The sequence below is a fragment of the Rhinoderma darwinii genome, chromosome 1 (genome assembly GCF_050947455.1).
Source record: "Rhinoderma darwinii isolate aRhiDar2 chromosome 1, aRhiDar2.hap1, whole genome shotgun sequence".
NCBI lineage: Eukaryota > Metazoa > Chordata > Amphibia > Anura > Rhinodermatidae > Rhinoderma > Rhinoderma darwinii.
The window spans coordinates 517,513,900-517,538,757 of NC_134687.1; the positions used below are offsets into that span (position 1 = coordinate 517,513,900).

General features: G+C 43.0%; 1 protein-coding gene across 8 annotated transcripts in view; it reads right to left on the reverse strand.

Moving 5' to 3' along the window:
* YTHDC2 (YTH N6-methyladenosine RNA binding protein C2) overlaps positions 1-24,858 on the reverse strand; it is a 170,047-nt gene that overhangs the window by 25,088 nt on the left and 120,101 nt on the right. For 5 of the 8 annotated variants that reach the window (XM_075836550.1, XM_075836611.1, XM_075836567.1 and 2 more), the window contains 9 exons: positions 15,897-16,016; positions 12,190-12,462; positions 11,907-12,033; positions 11,621-11,826; positions 6,642-6,837; positions 2,762-2,871; positions 1,481-1,773; positions 1,204-1,378; positions 482-685 (listed from right to left, as the gene is read on the reverse strand). In XM_075836550.1, the coding sequence (XP_075692665.1) occupies positions 482-685; positions 1,204-1,378; positions 1,481-1,773; positions 2,762-2,871; positions 6,642-6,837; positions 11,621-11,826; positions 11,907-12,033; positions 12,190-12,462; positions 15,897-16,016 (1,704 nt within the window). The remainder of the gene's footprint in view (positions 1-481; positions 686-1,203; positions 1,379-1,480; positions 1,774-2,761; positions 2,872-6,641; positions 6,838-11,620; positions 11,827-11,906; positions 12,034-12,189; positions 12,463-15,896; positions 16,017-24,858) is intronic. The other 3 variants (XM_075836597.1, XM_075836578.1, XM_075836587.1) reach the window with 3 other exon arrangements.

The window sequence follows — 24,858 nt, forward strand, 5'->3', positions numbered from 1 at the left end:
ATTAGAGCTGTCAGCTACTCACTGACAGCAAGCATAGTGGGTCCTGACTTTGTCAGGACCCACTAGGCTTCCGTCTATAGCATAGCCGGACGCCATTGTTTGGTGTCCGGTTGCCATAGTCACCATCGCCGGCCGCTATCGTGTAGCAGGCCGGCGATGGCAGCTTAACCCCTAAAAAGCCGCGATCTCTATAGAACGCGGCTTTTAAGGGGTTAATCAGCGGGGACACAGCGATCGGTCCCCGCTGTAGGAGCTGCGGCAACCGCTGTACAAGACCGCAGTTGTCACAGCTCCTGTATGTGTCGGGAGGACGGCCGAAACGGCCGTTACTCCCGAGACGTACTATTAGGTCATGGAGCGCGAACGATACAGCTACCATGACCTAATAGTACATCCAGGAGCGGGAAGGGGTTAAAGTCCTACCATTTCCCTGTACACTTGAAGCTACATAATTTGACATGAAGCGGGTTTATATTTTTACCTGAAAATGTCCAGATCCTTGAACAGAAAATACCAGATATACTGTGCTGCTCTCCCAGAATGCTCTGTTCAGCTTACGCTCATTACTTTTAATTGTGGACCAGATTCCTTTTTGCTGGGAAATGTCAAGGTTTCTCTGGTTGCTGCTCTTCATTATAAAGTATTTCACAAGCATATTTGGCCGTGGTGATGGAGATTTTGAGCTCTACAAGGCAGAAACAATGAATTTATGTACATTGCAACAAAGTAACATTTTTTTCTTCTCACCAGCATGTAGTAAGTTAACAGTGTTTCCAAACCTTTTTTTTTTTTAACTAGTTTGGCTTCATTAAGATGGAGTAGGTAGTGCTTAGGTTTTGTAATGTTATACATATATCATAATTTTTAAGATGTCTGTCAGGCAGCCTGCAGACCTACTCTTGCTGTCAAAAACATTGGATACCCAATGGGGACAGTCAGAATACTTTTGTAAAACTGATCCAGTTGTGAACAGAAGCCTATTGTAAACAGAGCCTTGCAGAGAAGGCCCATTGAGTGTATTTGGTGGACTATAAATATCACACAGCACAGCAAGACTGCACTCAACCTAAATTCAATGTATTTGTTAAAATAAAGCATAGGTCAATTTGTGCAATTTGAGAGGCAGGACCCTTTTAAAAACGGCAATCCTAAGACAGAAGTGGCTATGTAGCCTTGGCATTTTCAGCTAGTTACAAATATTACCTTGACAGAAGGTGGTGAAGGGCTTGCACTTGGGCTGGTGCAGCTACTCCTTTCGGGATATTTTGCAGACAACTGTTCTGTTTTTTCTTCAAGTCGTTTTGGTTGTTGTAAAACCCTTTCTTTATGTTTAGGTTGTTGAGAAAAAGTCAAGGATGAAGATTTTATAGTTCTGCTACTGTAAAAACAGGAGAAATTGTTGTAAGGAAGTCATCATCTACTTCTTACAAGATCATACTATCAATATGTCACACAACTCTCAAAAGCAGAATAAGGGTACCTGTCCACACTGCATAAGTCATCAGAGAAGTCTGTTTCTGCTAAACTCTTATGACTAGGATTGGTCGTCCAAGAAGAAGATAATGGAAGCTCTTCAGAAGGCATTGGCCTTGGTCTTTGCCCAATTCCAGAAGGCTGCTGTAAACCTATAGACTGCTCTTCAGTAGTTAACACCGTTATGACCGCCCGGATGGTGGCCTCATCCATTGGAGACCAAGGTTTTGAAGTTGCTTTCATCCGTCTTAGTAATAAACTGTACCACTTCTGTCTCAGTTGTAGCAGTAAATTAGCAGCCTAGAAAACAAATTAGAGCAGTAAAAAGAAATCAAACATTTAACAGATGAGGTAATAGTTATTTACCTGCAATACTAAACAAAAATCTGTTTTAATGTTCTAACCAGAAAAAGAATCCATAAAGAAGCGATATTCCTAAAGTGGGTTTGTCATAATGTTCTTTTATAATTATAGCTAAAACCATAGAGATTATGGGTATGGGAAAAGGGGAGAAGTAGGGCAAGAATATTAGATGTAAGGTCGCCTTCAATTATTGTATGTATTGATACCGATAATTATAGGGAAAGGAATGTCCAGTGACGTGTCCCCTTAAGTTGCACTGACAAAGTGATTTTCTTATACTTTTTATATTTATTTTTACTTAGTAATAATAAAATAAAAATATCTATGTTGTATTTTTCTTATTTCAAATCCCATCAAATAGAGACACCATCCTGTGGGAATGGCTATATCCCCATCAATGGGAATGGGGAGGGAGTGCTCTTAGAGCTATGATTGTTTAACTTTAATGTTAAGCGTCCTCACATAGAGATTGCCTAGATTGAACCTCAATCCATAAGGTCATATGGACATAACGTGCTGGTAGTGGCAGGCAGCTGGAATATAGTTAGCCAGGAAAGGCTACACTCTCCCGATTGGCAGCACTGTGTTTTGTGCCCGCCGTACAGGCAAGTAGATCGCAAGACACCCAGCTCAGGATTGAGTGTAGCGATGTTGCCACTATTAGATCTCACAGCGTCGCTGCTCTGAGAATTCTCTCTTGATCAGCGAGACTAAGAACGCAGTTTAGTTACAGCTGCTGGCGGCGAAGCTGTTAGCCGTGAGTGACTGTGTCGTCATCCGTGCTCGACGACTAGGCAGCGTGAGCAAGCGGCATAGCTAAAACCACTGCCACACAAGATTATAAATACTTTTAGTAATAAGAAATTGCTACTTCGTTAAGCCAGAAAAGGTCAGCAAATCCATTTGCAAATTCTGCCATTATTACCTCCAGATCAAGCTTAAAATGTAACCACTCATCCAGCTTTAGTGTTGCTAACATAGACATGGTTCGGTCTTCCATCTCACTGTCACTGCTCTCATTTCCATCCAGTGTGCCTGAAATACAGATTGGAATAAACAAAACATTTTATAAACCAAATCGTAACAATTTTCACAAGCAGGAAAGCCTTTATAAAACGGCAACATATTTTTGAAGCCTCCTTTTTATTACAATATATTTTAGGCTCCATGTCTGGTTTGAAGAGGTCTTGTGTTGCGTAAACAGTGGAAACCCCCAAAAAGTGACCCCATTTTGGAAACTACACCCCTCAAGAAAGGTATCTAGTTGTATAGTGAGCATTTTAACCCCACAGGTGTTTTGCTGAATTTATTGGAATTAGTCTGTGAAAATGAAAATCTACATTTATTCTGAAGAAACATTTAAAATGTTTGCAAGGAATAAAGGAGAAAAAGCACCCCAACATTTGTAAAGAAATTTCTCCTGATTACGGCAATACCCCATATGTCGTCATAAACTTATGTTTGAACACATTACAGCCCTCAGACGGGAAGGAGCGCCATTTGGCTTTTGGAGCTCAAATTTTGCTATAATGGTTTTCGGTACCATGTCGCATTTGCAACGCCCTGGAGGGACCAAAACAGCAGAAACCCCCCAAAAGTGACCCCATTCACTATCAGAATCCAAGAGAGCAAATGCCTCTTCAGCGGTATAGAACTTGCGTGCCATTTTTTTACGTATTTTGTTTTAACACATTTTTGTAACAATTTTAATAAAAGTAAAGAAAAAGTCCCCTAATCAATTGATCAATAAATTTATAAACGACCCTAACAATTAATCAATTAGTACCTAGAATTAATGGAACTGTAAAATATAGGAATAAATTATTTTATCTAAATGTGTGTGCATATGTATATATTACGTATACATATATAATCAATTGAATCTTTACAACTAATCAATTGTTGAACGACTAATTAATAACTTTATGAACGACCCTATCAATTATTTGAGATGTAGAATTAATAAAATTAATAATTAAAAATGAATGTATATATATATATATATATAAATATATTACGTGCGCGTATATCTATACCACATTATAGATATATATGTAATTAAATTACAACTAAATTATGACAACCCTAATAAATACATTTATGAACAGCCCTAACAATGAATCCGTGTATTTAGAATTTACAGACATGTAAAATATATGAAGAGATTTATATAAGTATATGTGTGTATATGTATATATTACATGTACGTATATATATATCTATATGATGTTATAGATATATAACATCCCTAATTATTCATTTTTAGTATTAACAAATTTAAAATATGACTATATAATATAGAATACGTGTGTGTGTATATATATATATATATATATATATATATATATATAGACGTGTGTGTAGATATATATATATATATATATATATATAAATAGACGTGTATATATATATATATATATATATATATATATATATACACACACATATATACAGTATATAAATATATATATCTATGTGATTTTGTAGATATATATATATATATATATATATATACACACACACACACACACACACACATTTATTATAAGCCCTAATTGATTATTAATTAATTGCCCTACTCTTGAGTACTGCCTACACTAAACTATCTATGTGGAGGTGTTTTCACAGTTGGTGTGTCTTTATACGAGACACACAGCAGCTGCTCGGCACAGTGCCTCTTCTCCCTCACTGTCTCAGAACGATCTGACAGGGAGGGAGGATAAACATTGTAACAAACAGCACGAAAGTTTGTTGCTGCACCAATCCGGTCCTGATGTCTTCTCTCGGCACTAAGGCTGCTAGTAGCAGCGTGTGCTGAGAGATTCAGGGCATAGGGAGAGCGCTGTGCACTCTGTTCTGACACCACGTAGATTAACGGGCTGCAGGACAAAGGACCAGCACGGCAGCCCGTTAATCTACGTGGGCTGGTCGTGAAGGGGTTAAAGGGGTTGTCCCATGACAGCCTTTACTCCCAATCTCTCCCAAAGTGCTAGAGTTGGTCATAGGAAGGGTTAAAGGACGGGTGTCGCGAAAAAAATATTTTTTAGATCAATTTGCTTTTAGTGTTTTATTAAAATAAAAAAAAATTATTTGTGTGTTTGTGTTTTACTTTTTTTTTTTCTCAAACTTTTTCTTCTCTATGGGGGCTGCCATTTTTTTTTAAATCTCTGTATGTGTCGATTAACGACACATACAGAGATGGAATACGGCACATACATCCCCATAGAGAATGCGAACGGGAGCCGTTCCCTTCACTATGCTGTACGCCGGCTGTGGGAACGGAGCATGCGCCGCTCCCACACAGTCCAAATGGAAGGTCCTCGGCCGAGCGACATCCGGCGCCATTTTCTTGTGAACCGGAAGCCGCAGCCGGACAGTAAGATGACTACTTCCGGTCGCGCTTCCGGACATGTGTTCTGAAGCAAGCACTAGGAGCGGAGGGAGCAGACGGAGCGCACGGACCGGAGGGAGCGGCGGCAGGTGCAGGTAAGTTATGTCTGTGTTTGTTAGTGTTTTACTATGTGATTACCACTGTATGTAAGCCTACTACACTGTGTATTCGCTCAAAAAAATGGCGGCACACAGTGTAGGAGGCTTGAACGTTCAATCCCCTCCTTTCTCCTGGCACTAGCCAGGATAAGGGAGGGTGATTCTGTGACCTCACTAGAGCGAGTGTGTTTACACCAAATTTGCAGCATAAAGCAATGTGGTTGCTTTACCACATGCTAATGCTGCAATTTTGGAAATTGCTCCCTCTAGTGACCAGCACAGGGAAATGTTAGAAATTAGAATCTAATTTATAATATTTCCGGACTTGTGAAAAAATTAAAAAAAATTATAACAATGTCTAATTATGTATACACTAACTATTTAACAGAGCGTAGTGCTATGCAGAGGTACTTTTTTTTCCCTACATGCCTGACTCCTCCTTTTTTTGCTGTGCTGCGATGAACATGAACAGAGATTGTAAGAGGGATCCAGAAGAGGCACATTTGATGGCACTAGAGAGGCTGTTTACTACAAACCTATAATTCCTTGCGTGTACCTCCTTCTGATTGGCTCTCCCACAGCTACCTCAACCCCCTGTGCAGTCTCCTTCCCCTCTTGCTGCAGACTCCTTCCCTGCTGGCAGTACACTCTCTGCCTATCAGTTCCTCCGGCTACACGCAGTACACTCTGCACCTGTCAGTTCCCCAGGCTACACGCAGTATACTCTACCAGTCGTCTGTGCTCCCCGGCTGCTGCTATCTTTTCTGCAGGCAGTACAGGTGGGGCGAATGGAGGTGTGGCACAGAGTATACTGCGGGCAGCCGGGCAACTGACAGAGGCGCAGCACTAATAGGCAGAAGCCAGGGTGCATAGAGAGATAACAGAGTAAACTGCATGCAGCTAGAGCACTCACTGGGATGCTGCATAGTTGCGGCTGAAGAACAATGTTAGTGGTTTAACGCATAATGGCATATAGGAGTCCGTGTCTACTGTATTTTTTTCAGTACATCCATCAGCCGAGAAAAATTCTGCAAATGCGCAGCAAAGTATGTATGGCTCCGGCTCTCCTGCGCATTCTCAGCTCTCTCGGCAGTGGAAAAGCCAAGGCGGGAGTCTCATAACAAAAGTGCAATCAGTGTGCCAACAGTTCCAAGATCGCTCCGGCAGCACAGTCAAATCGATTACGCTAGCTTGTTCTATTGAAAGCCTCACTAGAAGGACGTGCATAAATATATACACACACTACTGAAAATAATTCTAACGAAATGTAAGCTTTAAAGTCATCCTTTATTAATTTAGAATTGATCATTTTTCACCTTGATATGATGGCTCTTGCAAAGAATTACTCGATAGTCTGGCAGGTCCTGAGAAGATTATTATACTGGCAGGTGTAACCAATGAGCAGCATCTAATGTTAGCAATTCTGTGTGCTCGGGTCATCTCATCATAGATCAACCAGTCTGTAGGCAAAGCTTGGATAGCAGCAGCCTGGCCATTTTCAGGTGGGATCTGCTTGGATAAAATCAGATAAACGTTGAAATGTAAACATACATGCATTAACCCCTTCCCTCTTTAGCCACTTTTGACCTTCCTGACAGAGCCTCATTTTTAAAATCTGACGTGTCACTTTATGTGGTAATAACTCCGGAATGCTTTCACCTATCCAGGCGATTCTGAGATTGTTTTCTCGTGACACATTGCACTTTAAGTTACTGGCAAAATTTGCTCGATATGTTCAGTATTTAATTGTGAAAAACACCAAAAATTAGCGAAAAATTGCAAAAATTAGCATTTTTCTCAATTTAAATGTATCTGCTTGTAAGACAGGCAGTTATACCACACAAAATTGTTGCTAATGAACATCCCCCATATGTCTACTTTAGATTGGCATCGTTTTTTGAACATCCTTTTATTTTTCTATGACCTCACAAGGCTTAGAACTTTAGCAGCAATTTCTCACATTTTCAAGAAAATTTCAAAAGGCTATTCTTACAGGGGCCAGTTCAGTTGTGAAGTGGTTTTGAGGGCCTTATATATTAGAAACCCCCAAAAAGTCACCCCATTTTAAAAACTTCACCCCTCAAAGTATTCAAAACAGCATTTAGAAAATGTCTTAACCCTTTACACATTTCACAGGAATTAAAGCAAAATAGAGGTGAAATGTACAAATTTCATATTTTTTTGCAGAAATAAATTTTGAATACAATTTTTTTTATAACACAGAAAGTTTTACCAGAGAAATACAACTCAATATTTGTTGCCCAGTTTCTGCAGTTTTAGGAAATATCCCACATGTGGCCGTAGCGTGCTACTGGAATGAAGCACAGGCCTCAGAAGCAAAGGAACACCTAGGGGATTTTGGGGCCTTATTTTTGATAGAATATATTTTAGGCATCATGTCAGGTTTGAAGGGCTCTTGCGGTGCCAAAACAGTGAAAATACCCCAAAAGTGACCCCATCTGGGAAACTAGACACCTCAAGGAAATGATCTAGGGGTGTAGTGAGAATTTTGACTGCACAGGTTTTTTACAGAAATTATTGGAAGTAGGCCGTGAAAATTAAAATCAACATTTCTTCAAAGAAAATGTAGGTTTAGCGATTTTTTTTCCTCATTTCCACAAGGACTAAAGGAGAAAAAGCACCGCAAAATTTGTAAATCAATTTCTCCCGAGTAAAACAATACCCCACATGTGGTAATAAACTGATATTTGGAGACACGGCAGGGCTTAGAAGGGAAAGAGTGCCATTTGGCTTTTGGAGCTCAAATTTAGCAGGAATGGTTTGCGGAGGCCATGTCGCATTTACAAAGCCCCTGAGGGGACAAAACAGTGGAAACCCCCCACAAGTGACCCCATTTCGGAAACTACACCCATTGAGGAAATTATCTAGGGGTATAGTGAGCGTTTTGACCCCACACGTTTTTTGTATAAATTATTGGAAGTAGGCTGTGAAAATGATAATCTAAATTTTTTCAAAGAAAATGTAGGTTTAGCTAATTTTTTCTCATTTCCACAAGGATTGAAGGAGAAAAAGCACCACAAAATTTGTAAAGCAATTTCTCCCGAGTACAACAATACCCCACATGTGGTAATAAACGGCTGTTTGGAGACACGGCAGGGCTTAGAAGGGAAAAAGCACTATTTGGCTTTTTGAGATCACATTTAGCAGGAATGGTTTGCGGAGGCCAGGTCGCATTTGCAAAGCCCCTGAGGGGACAAAACAATGAAAACGCCCAAAAAGGGACTCCATTTAGGAAACTACATCTCTTGAGGAATTCATCTAGGGGTGTAGTGAGCATTTTGACCCCACAGATGTTTCATAGAATTTATTAGAATTAGGCAGTGAAAATAAAAACAGTCCTTTTTCTTCAATAAGACGTAGCTTTAGCGCAAATTTTTTCATTTTCTCAACAAATAAAGGAAAAAAATAACCCAACATTTGTAAAGCAATTTCTCCCGAGTACGGCAATACCCCATATGTGGTCATAAACTGCTGTTTGGGCAAACGGCAGGGCTCAGAAGGGAAGGACCGCCATTTGGAGTGCAGAAGTTGCTGGATTGGTTTCTGGGCGCCTGTGGGCCCAAAACAGTGGAAACCCCCCAGAAGTGACCCCATTTTGGAAACTACACCCCTCAATGCATTTTAACCCTGCAGGTGTTATGTAGAAATTAGTGTTCACTCGATGTTGCAGAGTGAAAATGGGATTTTTTTCCATAGATATGCCAATATGTGGTGCCCGGCTTGTGCCACCATAACAAGACAGCTCTCTAATTATTATGCGGTGTTTCCCGGTTTTAGAAACACCCTACATGTGGCCCTAATCTTTTGCCTGGACATATGACAGGACTCAGGAGTGAAGAGTACCATCCGGAGTGGAGGCCTAATTTGGCGATTTACAAAGTATTGGTTCACAACTGCAGAGGCTCAGATGTGAAATAATAAAAAGAAACCCCTGAGAAGTGACCCCCATTATGGAAACTGCACCCCTCAAGGCATTTATTAAGGGGTGTAGTGAGCATTTTCACCCCACAGGTCTTTTCCATAAATGAATGCGCTGCGGATGGTGCAAATTAAAAATTTATATTTTTCCCTAGATATGCCATTCAGTGGCAAATATGTCATGCCAAGCTTATGACGCTGGAGACACACACCCCAAAAATTGTTAAAAGGGTTCTCCCGGGTATGACGATGCCATATATGTTGAAGGAAACTGCTGTTTGGGCACGCTATAGGGTTCAGAGCCGAGGGAGCACCATTTGGCTTTTGGAGAGCGGATTTTGCTTGGTACTATATTTGTTTGAGTATTGCTGGTGTTTCCATTTATAATGTGGGGGTACATGTAAGCGGGGCGGAGTATATAAGGGGCATAGTCAGGTGGTATAAAAAAATAAAATAATCCATAGATGTGTGTTACGCTGTGAAGCAATCCTTTCTGCACAGGCCAGTGTCGCACTGATAAATGGTGTCATTTCTTATCCCCCTTTTGGTCCACACTCCGCACCTTTTGTAGTTTGGGGAATTTTGCTGGGAAAGTGTTGTCCTGGTATAATACGGGCACCGTCGCTTCCAGCGGATATGTTTGGGCTCTCTACTTCCTGGTTCCCTAATTTTAGGTCCTTGATAAATCGCCTCTTGAAACACAAGAAATGTTCCCCTCAGGCACAACTGCATATTTTTTTATTTCCTGACTTATTGGAGCCATAACTAATTTTATTTTTCATAGGCGTAGCGGTATGAGGGCTGGTTTGTTGCGGGACGAGCTGTAGTTATTATTGGTACCATTTGGGGTACATGTGACTTTTTGATCACCTTTTATCCTATTTTTTGGGATGCCAGGTAAACAAAAAACGCAATTCTGGCACAGCTTCTTTCGGTTTTTTTATACAGCGTTCACCATAAACTACATGTTACCTTTATTCTGCGGGTCAGTACGATTCCGGCGATACCTAATTTATAGCACTTTTTTATGTTTTACAACTTTTTGCACAATAAAATTACTTTTGTAAAAAGAATGTATTTTTTCTGTCGCCAAGTTGTGAGAACCATACCTTTTTTATTTTTTTGTCGACGGAGGTGTATGAGGGCTTGTTTTTTGCGGGACGAGCTATAGTTTTTATAGGTACCATTTTTGGATAAGTGCGACTTTTTGATCACTTTTTATTCTAATATTTGTAGGGCAAAGTGACCAAAAAACAGAAACTCTGGTAAAGTTTTTTACGTTTTTTTTTTTTACGCTGTTCACCGCGTGCAATAAATAATATAATATTTTGATACCTCAGGTCGTTACGGTCGTGGCGATACCAAATACATATGGTTTATTATTATTTTTCAATAATAAAGGACTTGATAAGAGTAAAAGGGGGATTGTGTTTTATTTGATTACTTGAAACTTTTATTGTTTTCAAACTTTTATTTTTTGCACTTTTTTATACTTTTTTTACACTTTTCTTCAAGTCCCACTAGGGGACTTGAAGGTCCAACGGTCAGATTTTTTTTTTCTAATACATTGCACTACCTATGTAGTGCAATGTATTAGATCTGTCAGTCATTCACTGACAGCAAGCCGATTAGGCTTCGCCTCCCGGCGGGGCCTAATCGGCTTCCGTTATGGCAGAGCAGGAGACCATTGTGTCTCCTGTTGCCATAACAGCAGCAGCAATCGCTTTCGATTGCTGCATCGAAGGGGTTAATGGCAGGGATCGGAGCTAGCTCCGGTTCCTGCCGTTACAGGTGGATGTCAGCTGTACAGTACAGCTGACTTCCACCGCTGATGACGCTGGATCAGCTCCTGACCGGATCTTGACCGGCTTCGGTGCTAGGCAGACCGGGAGGCCAGTATTAGGCCTCCGGTTGCCATTGCAGCCACCGGAACCCCGGCAATTTCATTGCTGGGGCTCGGATGAGCTGCAAACACCTTATGTGCAGCGATCGCGTTTGAGTGCTGCACTTAAGGGGTTAATGGCGGGGATCGAAGCTAATTTCGGTCCCCGCCGTTACAGTCGGATGTCAGCTGTAAGATACAGCTGAGATCCGACGATGATGGCACCGACTCAGCTTCTGAGCCGGTGCCAAACATTTGCCGTAAATGTACGGCATTTTGCGGGAAGTCAATGCTTTCCATGACGTACATTTACGGCAAATTTCGGGGTTAAAAGAAACTGCATTTTACAGAAGTGGTTAATATGAACCCAGAAAATCATTTTCATGTCATGTCATTTGCATACATGTCTACATAATGCTAATGTAAATGAGAGAAGGAAACATTTGATGTGGTGCGTTTTATAAACCACTTTACCTTTTTATATTGTGGTTGGCTTAGAACTGAAGAAGGATGGAAGCGCACTCGTTTTTCCTTATGGCTAGTGAGCACCATATTCTCTCTGTCTACATGGATTAGATTTGGATACATGCCAGCAACAAGGGCAGCTTTCACTACAGCCCAATTTTCAGAGTTTGTATTAACATCTCTTATGTCCCCAGTTCCACGAGCCCGAACTAACCCTGTAGAGAATAAACAAGACACATATTCAGATGAATTGCAGTCACATTTTTCTCAATGTTACACTTAGTTAGACAATTACCTGCAGCCCTGAGCTGCCCAAGAAGCTGAATTCTCATTCCAATTATAATTTCCATTGTAGCCTGAGACAGAAAATTCTTCTCACAGAATACTCTTTCCCACCCATCACTTCGAGCCTTCTGCCAAGCCTGCAAAATAGTTATTATTAATTAAGTGTACTAGCTTTTACTATGCAATCAGAAAATCTAAAAAAGTTAGTATACAAAAAAAATCGCTTAGCAATATTAATAAAATAAAAGTAAGAATAACTTAACAAATGTAATAGAATGGAAAGGATTCTATACCTGAAAAGCCCTGAGTAAAGCCATATGATCGCTAAATGTCCCCGCTGTAAATCGTTTCCTGCACAGCATGGCTGCACATTTCTGAGAAGCCTGAGTTGGCAAGACAAATGGATCTCGATACGCTAAAGTGCAAGCTATAGTAAGAATAGGGTCCAAGCACTTCAAAACAACTGCACACAGCACCATTTTACCAAGATGAGGTTCTAGTGGTAAGTCAGCTAAGTGATAACCAAGTTCAGTCAGATCCTCCCAAGCGTCCATTGCATCAATTGTCTGAAAACACAAATCAGTTAACACATATCAAGGAAACGTTAACATTTCACACTTACAACAATACTCTTAAAGAGAATCTGTCACCAGTTTATTAATGCCCTATCTCCTAACTAATCTAATAGGCGCTATGATGCTGAACACTACAGTGTAATTTCTTTTCAAAAACGTTTATTATGCAAAGTTATGAGCATTTTTCTAAATATGCTAATATGGCTATACTTGCCAAATGGGAGGTTACTCGTTATTTTCACTCTGGGCGGTGTAATGTTTTCTGTATGACGCAGTCCAATCAGCATCATACAGCTTCTCCTCTTCTCAGCCCAGCAACACAGTGTGATCATATAGTATACAGCTTCCAATCAAGACTGTTTTCAACTGGTAATACCTCCGGTTGTTTCACAGCTAGAACTGAATCCTGATGGCATATGAAAGATTAGGTGTTCTAGGTGGTCCACAGCCGTAAATATGGCTATTTTATGTTAACTTTTCTTTTTTTTTTTAACATTGCTTTAGCGAAAGAATGAGAAAAGTAGTTTTTTTTTTCACTTTTAATATTTTGTTTTGGAACATTATAAAAATCTTTATTTAACGTTTGTTTACTTTATTTATTAGTCCCCCTAGGGGACTTGAAGCAACGATCGTTGGATCGCTTGCATGATATACTGCAATACTAATGTATTGCAGTATATCGTGATTCTGACAGTCTCCTTTGAAGCCCTTCAAAGGAGTACAAAGATGGCAGACCTGGGGGCACTTATTAGGTGGGGGCCCGATGGCGTGTTTTTGACGGGGCGCCCATCTGATTCTAACAATTTAACTGCCGTGGTTGCGATTGACTGTGGCATTTAAGGTGTTAAACGGGTGGAATCAAAGTGATCTTTGATTCCGCCCGTTGCAGTGATGTGTCGGCTAGGTAACACAGCTGTCACCTGCTGTGTATGGTGCGAGCTCAACCCGTGAGCCCGCCTCATACTTCCCCTTGACGGCTGCCACGTGCCAGTATGTGAGATGTCGTTAAGGGTTTAAAGATGAGGCCTCAAAACGCTGACAGCGCAATATACGGGAGAGGAAGGGCATTGTAACTATACATATTGACGGAGAAACCAATGTTTAAGTACTCCAGCGCGGCGGTCGCAAGTGCCACACTCTGCTCTCAGTGACAGCTCTAGCGGCCAATCAGGAGACCGCAACTTATATGACCGAGGTATAGTTAAAATGACCTCTATATTGAGTTGTTAGCCGTTTTGAGGCTTTAAAACTGCTGACAGATTCCCTTTAAATGGTTACAGTCGTTTCAACAATCTTTGCAAAAATCAATAGTACAAGTGAACATAAGAAATGGTGTAATATATCTCATTAAACAAAATTACTTCTCTCTCCACTTTTTTCCTCCCCCCTGCCTCCTGCACTGATCATTTATTCTCAATTCACTGCCAAAATCCATCTTAAAGGCTATGTACACCCTTGAGGGGTATTTGTTTTTTTATAAACAGGTCAGTGTGTTTGGTGTAACTTTATAATTAGTCTTTATTAAAAATTCGTTTTACTTTTTTAGATACAGATGCTCTGTATTCTCTATACAGAGCAGCTGTATCTTTGGTTTTGACCTGAATCCGTGAGTCCCGCGGACATGACGGGTTCAGAGACAGCGGATCCTGCGTTATGAACTTGGATGTGATAGATTACAGGTGGTTCCCCACTGTCACTGAACCAGTCAGTCCCGCGGACCTAATGGGAACAGGATTTAACGCTACATACAGCTGCTCTGTATGCAGCTGTATCTAAAAAAGTCAAACAAATTTTTAATAAAGATTAACCCCTTAAGGACACGGCCAATTTTAGCCTTGAGGACAGAGCAATTTTTTTTACATTTCCCTCTTTGCATCCCGACGCTCATAACGCTTTTATTTTTTGTACGACATAGTTGTATGAGACTTTGTTTTTTGCGGCACGAGTTGTACTTTATGTACGTACCATTTTTTGGTACAAATACATTATCATTTAATTTCTATACATTTTTAATTAGATTAAAATGAAGAAAAAAAGCAGTTGCGCAGCAGTTTTAATATTTTTTTTTTTCACCATACACCGATCATCATAAATAATGGTATACATTTGTTGTACACGTTGTTACGGTCGTGGCGATACCAAATATGTCTATATTATTTCATGTTTTTGGACTTATATTTTAAAAAGTTTATTTATTATAAAAAATGTGTGTTTCTGTGTATTTTTTTGACTTTTTATTTATTTATTTACCATTATTTTTTTTTTACATTCATTTAACTTTTTTTGTTAATCCCATAAAGGGATTTATCATTTTGATTTTTATTTTGTAACTGCAATGTACTGGCATAGATCTATATGCCAGTACATTAGCCTGTGTACTGATCGTACACAGGCAGTTGTTAGGACATACCTCAGTATGCCCTAACAACAGGAAATATGTTCAGACAGCCCTGGGGTCCTTCACTGGACCCTGGGCTGTCTGGCCATACGAGTTGTGGGCTTTGATCGCGTCACAGTTATATTCTGTGACGCGATCAATGTGCAGTCCCCTCTCTTTGAACGCCGCGATCAGCTGTCATCGCGGCGTTCAAAGGGTTAACAGCGGAGAGAAGATGTTTCTCTCCTCTCCGCTGTCAGAGCGGGGCCGTAGCTGTGTATTACAGCCGTTGCCCCGCTCTCGATCGCACACACAGAGACGGCAGAGACTGCTGTCACACAGGACGAGTATGCTCGTCCTAATGCGCGAAGTGCTCGCCGCTCAGGACGAGCATACTCGTCCTGTGTCGGCAACCAGTTAATTCAAAAGTTACACCAAACACACCGACACTGACTGACCTCTTTATCAAAAGAAAAAAAAATGCCCATCAAAGGTTTACCTAGCCTTTAAGTGAATAGACAGATTATCAGCTTACTGAGGGAACAGGTTTCATGCACCCCACAGAAGTCTTGGGAGAGGGGAGCGGGAGGGAGCTGCTGGTGGAAGACACAGGCAGAGAGATACCTGACCCCAGTTCTAGAGTCACAGCTACACTGCTCAGTACTGCTAAATAACGCCCTCCATGCTTCTGCTTCTGTGTGTGTGTGTGCTAAGTAGAGATAGGAGAGCAGGATCTCCTTTTCTGTCTGTGTACTGTGTGTGGAGACCTTCATAGCAGCTAGTCTCCGCCTGCCCTGGAGCGGATTTCAGGGAAAATTGACAATTAGAGATAGAACATACAGAAGGTAAAATCAATGAAAAATGACATCTACAAGTCATATAATGAATATTATTAGTATTACTTCTGTACATACACGACAGCTTATTCTGAAAAGTCACCTGAACCCACTACATCTTATTACATGTTGTGATAATGACAACCACAAAATGTTTATTGCAGAAATGAAACCAATTTAAATCCCGGATACCTACTTAACATTTCACTCACCTTCAGCATCTGTACCGCATTTCGAACAATTAGAGCTGGTGGTGGCTCTGGAGCTTTCATTAAGAAATCAGCAATCGGACAGTTTATTGGTGCCAGCAATTTTGCATGCAAGCAAAGCTCCTTTGAATTAAAACAAAAATATACAATGTATGACTGACTTTGAATACATTAAATTAGTTTGCTATATTACAAACACCATTTTACAGATGAATATAAATGTTTTATGTAAAAACTTGAGTAGCTTTGTATATACATTGTATTACCATGCACTGATCCGAGTTACAGTTTGTGTTATTGTCCAAAGCTGCAATCACAAATCTTCTGATGTTCATTATTGAAAATATTCAACAAGTTTGTGGATACAGACAACTCTAACAGTCTAGCTGAGAGTCTATAATGTAGTAGGAAGGTAAGATTTATGGACTCACTGTAATGTTCTTTTCTTGATGTATTCATTGGGGGACACAGATCCCGCCCTCTTTTTTTGGTTTATTATAGGTTCGGGACCAGGGGCGTAACTAGGGAACACTGGGCCCCATAGAAAACATTTGACTGGGCCCCCCTCCCCTGGGTGCCACACACAGCCTGGCCTTGTAGATAGTGCCCCCCTGTAAATAGTGCCATACAGCCCCGTCCTTTAACCAGTGCTATACAGCCCCCCCTGTAGACAGTGCTATACAGCCTCCCCCTGTAGACAGTAAAATACAGCCTCCCCATACAGTGCTATATAGCCCCCCTGTAGACATTGCTATACAGCCCTCCCTGTCTACTGTGATATACTTTCAAGTATCACAGAGGGACAATCGATGTGGTGCGCAGCGTCAATTATTTTTCTTTTAAGCCACGCCTCAAATCCCACCCAATCACCGCTCATACACATCCGGTTCAGCCCACACAGTATAATGCCCCCATAGCTGCCACCATACAGTAAAATGCCAACACAGATGGCCTATATTGTATAATGCCCACACAGATGACCCATACAGTATAATGCCTACACAGATGCCCCATCCAGTATAATGCCCACACAGATGCCCCATACAGTATAATGCCCACACAGATGCCCCCATGCAGTAAAATGGCCAAACAAATTCCCCCATACAGCAAAATACAGCCCCATAGCTGCCCCCATGCAGCATAATACCCCCATAGCTGCCCCCAAAGTATAATACCCCTCATAGCTGCCCCCAGAGTATAATGCCCCCCATACTGCCCCCAAACAGTATAATGCTCTCCATAGCTGCCCCCCATAGCTTCCACCACAGTATAATGCCCCCATACAGTATAATGCCCCCACAGTATAATGCCCCCATAGCTGTCCCCACACAGTATAATGCCATCAATAGCTGTCCCCACAGTATAATGCCCCCATACAGTATAATACCCCCCATAGCTGTCCCCACAGTATAATGCCCCCCGTAGCTGTACCCATAGTATGATGACCCCATAGATGTCCCCACAGTATAATGCCCCCGTCGCTGTCCCCACAGTATAATGACCCCATAGCTGTCCCCACAGTATAATGCCCCCATAGCTGCCCCCATACAGTATGCCGCTCCATATAGTAAAATGCTCCTATAGCAGCCACCATATCAGCCCGCCTTCCCTACCCAGTGTAATGCACCATAGTGCCTAATAAAAAAATAATAACATAATTACTTGCCTATCCCCGTTCCCACGACGGGTGGAAGATCCTTCTCCTCTAGTCTCTGCTGTGAGTGACTCGGCACAGACAGGCGATGACTTCACTACATTGCGCCTGCCTGCGCCGAGCCGCTCATGGCAGAGTGAATGCTGGAGCACGGAGCTGTTAGCTCCTTGCTCCAGCATTCAGGAAGCGGGACCAGCGAGGTGAGGGCTGTGAGACTACGGGGTCCCTGCGGGCCCCCCAGATTTAGGGGCCCGGTCACAATTGCGACCCCTTAGTGCTACGCCACTGTTCGGGACCGGTTGTTCTGGCCGTTTTGTGATTTGTTTTCTCCTACTTCTTCTGTACAAATTGATTTAGATAGTGTCTGTTGGAAGGGTATGGCTTGTCTGTACAAAGCCAAGACTTCTCCTACCTAATGTCTGCCTTCTAATGGTGAGGGTTTATACCCACGCTGCTGTGTCCCCTTATGAATACAACGAAAAAAATAATTTATGGTGTAGACAAATATCCTATTTTATGGAACGTACTAAAGCAGTCCCAGAGGGTGGGAACATTTTTTAAAGAAAAAGTACAGCCATGCAACCCGCCTAAAGCACAGACTGGTAGAATGCAACCCAAATTGGCGTTATAGGAGGCTATAGAATTAATCTGTTAATATAAGACTAAAGTGTCCACCGAAGTTCAGGAATCAGCCTTGCAAACCTGAGCAATAGAAGGTTGATGTCTGACCGCCCAGGGGGCCATAAAAGCCCTTGTAGAATGGGCAGTGAGCCGAAGGGGAGGAAATTAACCCTTGGACCGATAGGCTTCCGAAGTCAGAGACCGGATCCAACACGTAAAGGTGGCCTTGGATGCTGCAAATACCTTGCGTGTCCCTTCAGTAACAACAAAAAGAGAAAAGCAGAGTCGAAACGATTCAGTCTCAGACAGAGAGGCATGGGCAGCTCTTACCACGTCAAGGAAGTACAAAGCACACTACCTCGGATAAGATGGATTGGTGCAGAAGGAAGGGAGGACAGTCTCTTCACTGATGTGGAAGGTAGAGACGACCTTCAGGAGAAAATATCATGTTGCCCCTATGGATGACCAAAAAAAAAAAGAGGGGGCTAACTAGAAAGGGAAGGCAGTTCCCAAAACCGAAACGCCCCTCAAGGGTTTAAAATAATCCACCTGAAGAGCCCCAGGACCAAATTAAGATCCCGAATCTCAGTAGGATGCCTGAGCCGCCTCTTGCAAAAAAGTCTTCAACTGAGAACAAAAAGGTCAAAGTTTGCTGAAAGAGGATGGACAGGGGAGACCTGACAATTGAAGGAAGACAATCTAAATACTTGTTCAAGGCCTGATTGCAGCAAGGACAATATCCTAGGCATGTAATATACCATCAAATGAAAACTATGCTGTTCGTTCCAGAAGAAACAACCGTCCACATACGGCGGTTGAGGTATCCTGGCTTTAAACACCATCAGTTTCAGAAAGACCCCCAGCCACCAGTACCTTCAACAGCTATGCCGTTAATCGCATCTGAGGTAAAGTGGAGTGGAGTGGAATAGTGGACCTTGGGAAAGGAGGTCATGTCCGGCTGGAAGACGCCAAGGTGAGTCCACAAGTAGTTTGACTTGGTCGGCAGTCCTGCACCAGCGAGATTGCGGGAACGCCTTCCCCCTCAACTCTCTTGAGCACTCTGGACAAGAGCAGACGAGGAGGGAAAGATCAGAAATACTTGTCCAAGGGAGTGACCAGTGCATCAACCGCAATGGCAATGGGATCCCTGTTCATGTAGGTTGGAACCTTGTGGTTTAGACGCGAAAAGATACACGTCTGGAGTGCCCCACTTCTTGCAAAGTGGATAGAATAAGTTTGGGTGAGGAGACCACTCTCCCGGATCCAGTCTTTTCTGATTTAGGAAGTCTGTGACCCAGTTGTCCACTCTGTGTATGTGGATCACTTACAGTGCCCAAGGAGCCGCTCGACTCCTGGTGCCACGTTGGTAGTTCAGATAGGCAACCACCATTGAGTTGTCGGTCTGGATTCTGACTGGGTGACCCTGGAGAAGAAGAGTCCAATGGGATAGCGTCTGGAAGGTTTCCCTCAACTCCAGAGGGTTAATCTGCAAGTATGTCTTCTCCTGGGACCAAGTGTCCAGGACCGTGTGGAGGCAAAAAACTGAATTCCACCCGGACAAGCTTTTGGTTGGCGAAGTCTCCCACCTGACAAACAGGAGAGAGCAGGAGAATTAAGTTGTGAGACACAGTCCAGAGTTCTGGGACTTTTCCCATTGCGAGAGGATCACCCCCTGGAGTAAAATTGTCCATATGGAAATGTCTCGAAGGTCGATATTATCTTGCCTAGCACCAGCATGCAAAAGCAGATGGAAGGAGTGTTCCGGCAAAGAAGGACAACCTGGGCCAGTAGCGTCTTGATCTTGTCCTCCGGGAGATGGACCCCTGCTGACCTGGTCTTGAAGCTTATTCCCAAAAACACTATGCTCTGAGTTTGGACCAAGGAGGATTTCTCCACGTTGTTGTTCCACACGAAACTCTGCAACGTGTCCAGTGTGATGTGGAGAAATGTAAATATTTGTCCTGTCTGGAGCAGGCTTTAATCAAAAGGTCATCCAGGAAAGTGATGGCAGCAACTCCCTTGGCGCTGATAAGCGCAATAAGAGTTGCCAGGACATTGGTTAAGACTCATGGAGCCCCCGAAGAGGAGGACAACAATATGGAAATGTTGAGAACTTTTCCAAAGGAAGGGAGCGCTGGTGGCCACCGACCTTAGGGATTCCAAGCGAAACCTCTGAACGCTCTGACTGAGGTACAAGGACAACAATAAAAAGAAAAATCCTTTCTGGGGGAAGGGTCAAGAACTCCATCTTGTAACCTGTCAACACAATCTCCAGAACCAGGGCGTTGTAAACATGAGCGAGCCATGTCTCCTGAAAGGAAAGAAGTCATCCTCCCACTCGGACAGCCGTTACAAGTGGGAATACACCTTCGGGCCGAAGATGTCTTGGCAGAAGAGTACTTCTGGGCCCTGAGGCGCTGTTGCTAAGAAGGTCTGGGCTTGAAAGATGAACGCTTAGGGTCGCTAGGGTGACTAATTCTTGTCTGGTATCTGCTTAGAGAACGGCCTCTGGGAGTAAGAGTTAGGAAAGGACCGAAACTTCTGAGAATGGAAAGAAGGCAGCAGAGGGTGCGGGAGGTTCTGAGGCGCAAAGTAACTCTTACCACCAGTAGCCTCAGAAATATTTTTGTCCAGATATTTGCCAAAAGTCTGCAGCCAACAAAAGGTAGGCCAACGAGGGCATTTATGGAAGCCTGGTCGGCAGCCCAAGTTTTCCACCAAATGACAATTGAATTAGCCGATGCATGGGCATTTAAGCAGGCTGACTCAAGGAAAACCTCAAATAAGAACTTTGAAGCGTGGATCACCTGAGAAACTAGATCAGCCATATCTTGCTGGGGCGCTCCTTCCAAAATACCACAGTGCAGCTGTTTACGCCAAACTGAGTAAGCCTTACTTAACCAGGCGGATGCAAAAGCAAGGTGTAGAGCAGAACCTGCGGCTACATATGCATAGGGTTTGAAAATCCAACTTCTTGTCAGGATGGTATGAGCAATGCCGCATCTAAATGTGGGATGGTGGTGCTCTTAGACGGACGTTAGATAGGTGGATACACAGAAGGAAGAATAGTCCTCCCAAAAAGGAAACAGGTGTTTGGCTGTTTCAAAATGCAATGAATACTCTGTCAGGATGCTTCCATTCTTTGCATAAAATTTCCTCAAACTCGCTTCTCTGTTTGAGAGTGGGAGACTCACTGCCTGTCTGACATAGGGAGCGATATCTGGTATCTCCCGGCGGATGGCGCATACTCTCTGCGCCGCTCGCCGGGTGGACGATTCATCGCTCCCCCACTGACGTCACAGGGGAGTGTTAGGGGAGGGGGAGGAGCCAACAGGGTTTAAAGAGGACAGGGAAATCCCTGTTGCTTTCGTCAGTCGCCAGAAACAGTCGCCAACTTCGAAAGTACAGAAGCATCTGAGTGATCCCTTGCCACTGCAAGTACTTCTACAGATATACAGCCTGTCAATTTGTTCCAGCGTTCATAAAATTTGGACTTAGCTGGCTATGGCCCATCTCCCCTGAAGAATCACGTGGCCGTGAGGAAACGCGTTGGGAGACCTATTCTATATTGTGAGAGGTTGCATAGGAGATCCTTTATCCATATTAAGAGAGGCTTCCTTAAGCCTAAAAGTTTCCAAGAAACGGATGACATCTATACGGGTAGGGGGGCGTTGAGCCCCGTTCTTTTACACCTGTTTGTTACTTATAAGGAAAGATCTCTATAAAATTTGATGAACACTCTCCATTCATTACAAATACGCATGGACTGCTGTCAATATCTAACTATTTTCATTATACTGGATATAGGCCATGAATAAATATAAAATCCAGTATCACTATCTTTTATATTCATATGCATTGTCTGTACATTTCGTTTTGCTCTAAAGCAATTTTATACGAATATTCAGTAAAAGTTATATTTTATATGTAAAACTCTGGATCTACATTTTCTTGCTATATATACTACGGAGAATCATACAAAACAAGTCTGGATGGTGGACTTTATATTGCATCATCATTCATCATTTATATATCATTGAAGGATATGGCAAATTTTATCACCAATACCTCAAACACTGAGGCATGGCTACATCAGGCAAGAGAAGTTTTTTTCTGATAAGGCGTTTACACAGAAAAAGTGCATTCCATCTTTAAAATCTGCTTTTGGCGATTTAACAAAATATTATAACGATCAGGCAACCTCATGGTGGGAGGTGCAATCTTTTGAGAACTATTTAAAGCATAATATAGTCCCTAGAGGACTCAGGATCACATTGATACCAGCAACGAGATTGCAAAACCCGGAATTGCTGCATAACAGAAACAGAGGCAACTAACAGCTCCCTAAGATTCATGAAGATATTATTGGAGAAGGAAAAGCAAGTCCTGGAAACAGCAAATAGGAGACTAAAGGAACAAATTAAATGGACACAAAATACACTACAAAGGAGTTGGCATTACAAAGTTCTTTAGAAAAGTTTAAATACAATCTAATTGAAAGAAAACATAACCATTTTGTACGAGATTTGCAAGATTTCAGGGAAAACAAAGTCTATTCGTTTGAAACCCCAAAAGGAAGATCAAAGCCTAAAACAGATCAGTCCTCGTCTGATACAGATTATACCGATCAGGAATCGAACAATCGGACCCGATGTGAGTGAGGAAGATATACTCCAAGAACCAACAGGGGAAGGGGCCTCTCAAGGGGTAAATATCCCCAAAAACGATGGGATACATTACAAAACTCAAACAGCTGTGCTAATCAAAATTTTGTGACCGATATAGATATGAATCCTTTTTTAGAGGGAAGGCCCAAGGGCACCGTATCAACTACGAAACAAATTCAGCAACCAGAAATAAGGATGGCTGAACTAAAAGTAATTAATCTATCTGAAAGAAAATTAACTGACTTGGAAATATCGGTATTGAATAGAGAACTGTCTTATGTTCCCACAGCCGGGTTTGATGCCTTCAACTGGGTGAAAGATATTAATTTATTCACAAGAAAACTGAAATAGCACAAGATGCATAAACTTAAAGGACAAAAAAAAAAAAAAATGTGTCAAGAATTGGGACTAACCTTGACGCAGTGGCGTAACTACCGCCGTAGCAGCCGTAGCTACTGCTACGGGGCCCGCGTCATGAGGGGGCCCGTGTCGCCCGCCGGCACGGGCCCCCACCATGGCCGAAGGCTCCGCTAGCAGCCGCTATGGCTGATACAGCGGGACACCACTGAACACTACGGCAGAGCAGGGAGGTATCTCACCGCAGGACAGGGGATACATGTGTGATCGCTGGCAGCGATAGGGAGAACGGGGGACTGAAAGTCCCCTGAAGTTCTCCATCACAAACCTCGGACTTCCGGGGTCTGTGTCGGCAGCTCCGTAGAAATGAATGGAGCGCCGGTCGCGCTTGTGCGCATGCGTGACCAGCGCTCCTTTCATTTTTATTGAGCTGTGCAGACGCCGGAAGTCAGAGGTTAGTCATGGAGAACTTGGGGGACTTTCGGTCCCCCGTTCTCCCTATCGCTGCTAGCGATCACACATGTATCCCCTATCCTGTGGATAGGGGATGCATGTTATTTGTAGGACACACTATAGGTCGCATTTTTTTTGGGGGGGGGGAGGGGCTGTATGGCGTTCCCTACAAGGGGGGGCTGTATGGCGCTCCCTGCAGGGGGGGCTGTATGGCGTTCCCTACAGGGGGGCGCTGTATGGCGTTCCCTACAAGGGGGGGCTGCTGTATGGCGTTCTCTACAGGGGGGCTGTATGGCGTTCTCTACAGGTGGGCTGTATGGCGTCAGCGCCATACAGCCCCCTCTGTAGAGAACGCCATACAGTCCCCCCTGTAGATAACGCCATACAGTCCCCCCTGTAGATAACGCCACACAGCCCCCCCCTGTAGATAACGCCACACAGTCCCCCCTGTAGATAACGCCACACAGTCCCCCCTGTAGATAACGCCACACAGTCCCCCCTGTAGATAACGCCACACAGTCCCCCCTGTAGATAACGCCACACAGTCCCCCCTGTAGATAACGCCACACAGTCCCCCCTGTAGATAACGCCACACAGTCCCCCCTGTAGATAACGCCACACAGTCCCCCCTGTAGATAAAGCTACACAGTCCCCCCTGTAGATAACGGCATACAGTCCCCCCTGTAGATAACGCCATACAGTCCCCCTCTGTAGATAACGCCATACAGCCCCCTCTGTAGATAACGCCATACAGTCCCTCTCTGTAGATAACGCCATACAGTCCCCCCTGTAGATAACGCCATACAGTCTACAGGGGGGGCTGTATGGCGTTATCTACAGGAGGGGGCGCTGTATGGCGTTATCTACAGGGGGGACTGTATGGCGTTATCTACAGGGGGGGCTGTAAAAAAGGCACTATCTACAAGGGGGGGGGGTTGTGTGACACCCAGGGGAGGGGGGGCCCCAGTCAAAAGTTTGCTATGGGGCCCAGTCTTTCCTAGTTACGCCCCTGCCTTGACGGAATTACCACATGCAAGGAACCTAGCGGAACTCATGACTCTGAATGAGCAAGGCACGGGTCCTTTCACAACATGCAAACGTAAAAGTCAAAAGATGCCCACCATTGGGGAAACATCTGTTATTGATTTTTTCCAGGATTTAGTTACCACGGATTTGATGGAAATTTACATGCCACCCAAACTAATCCATTTAA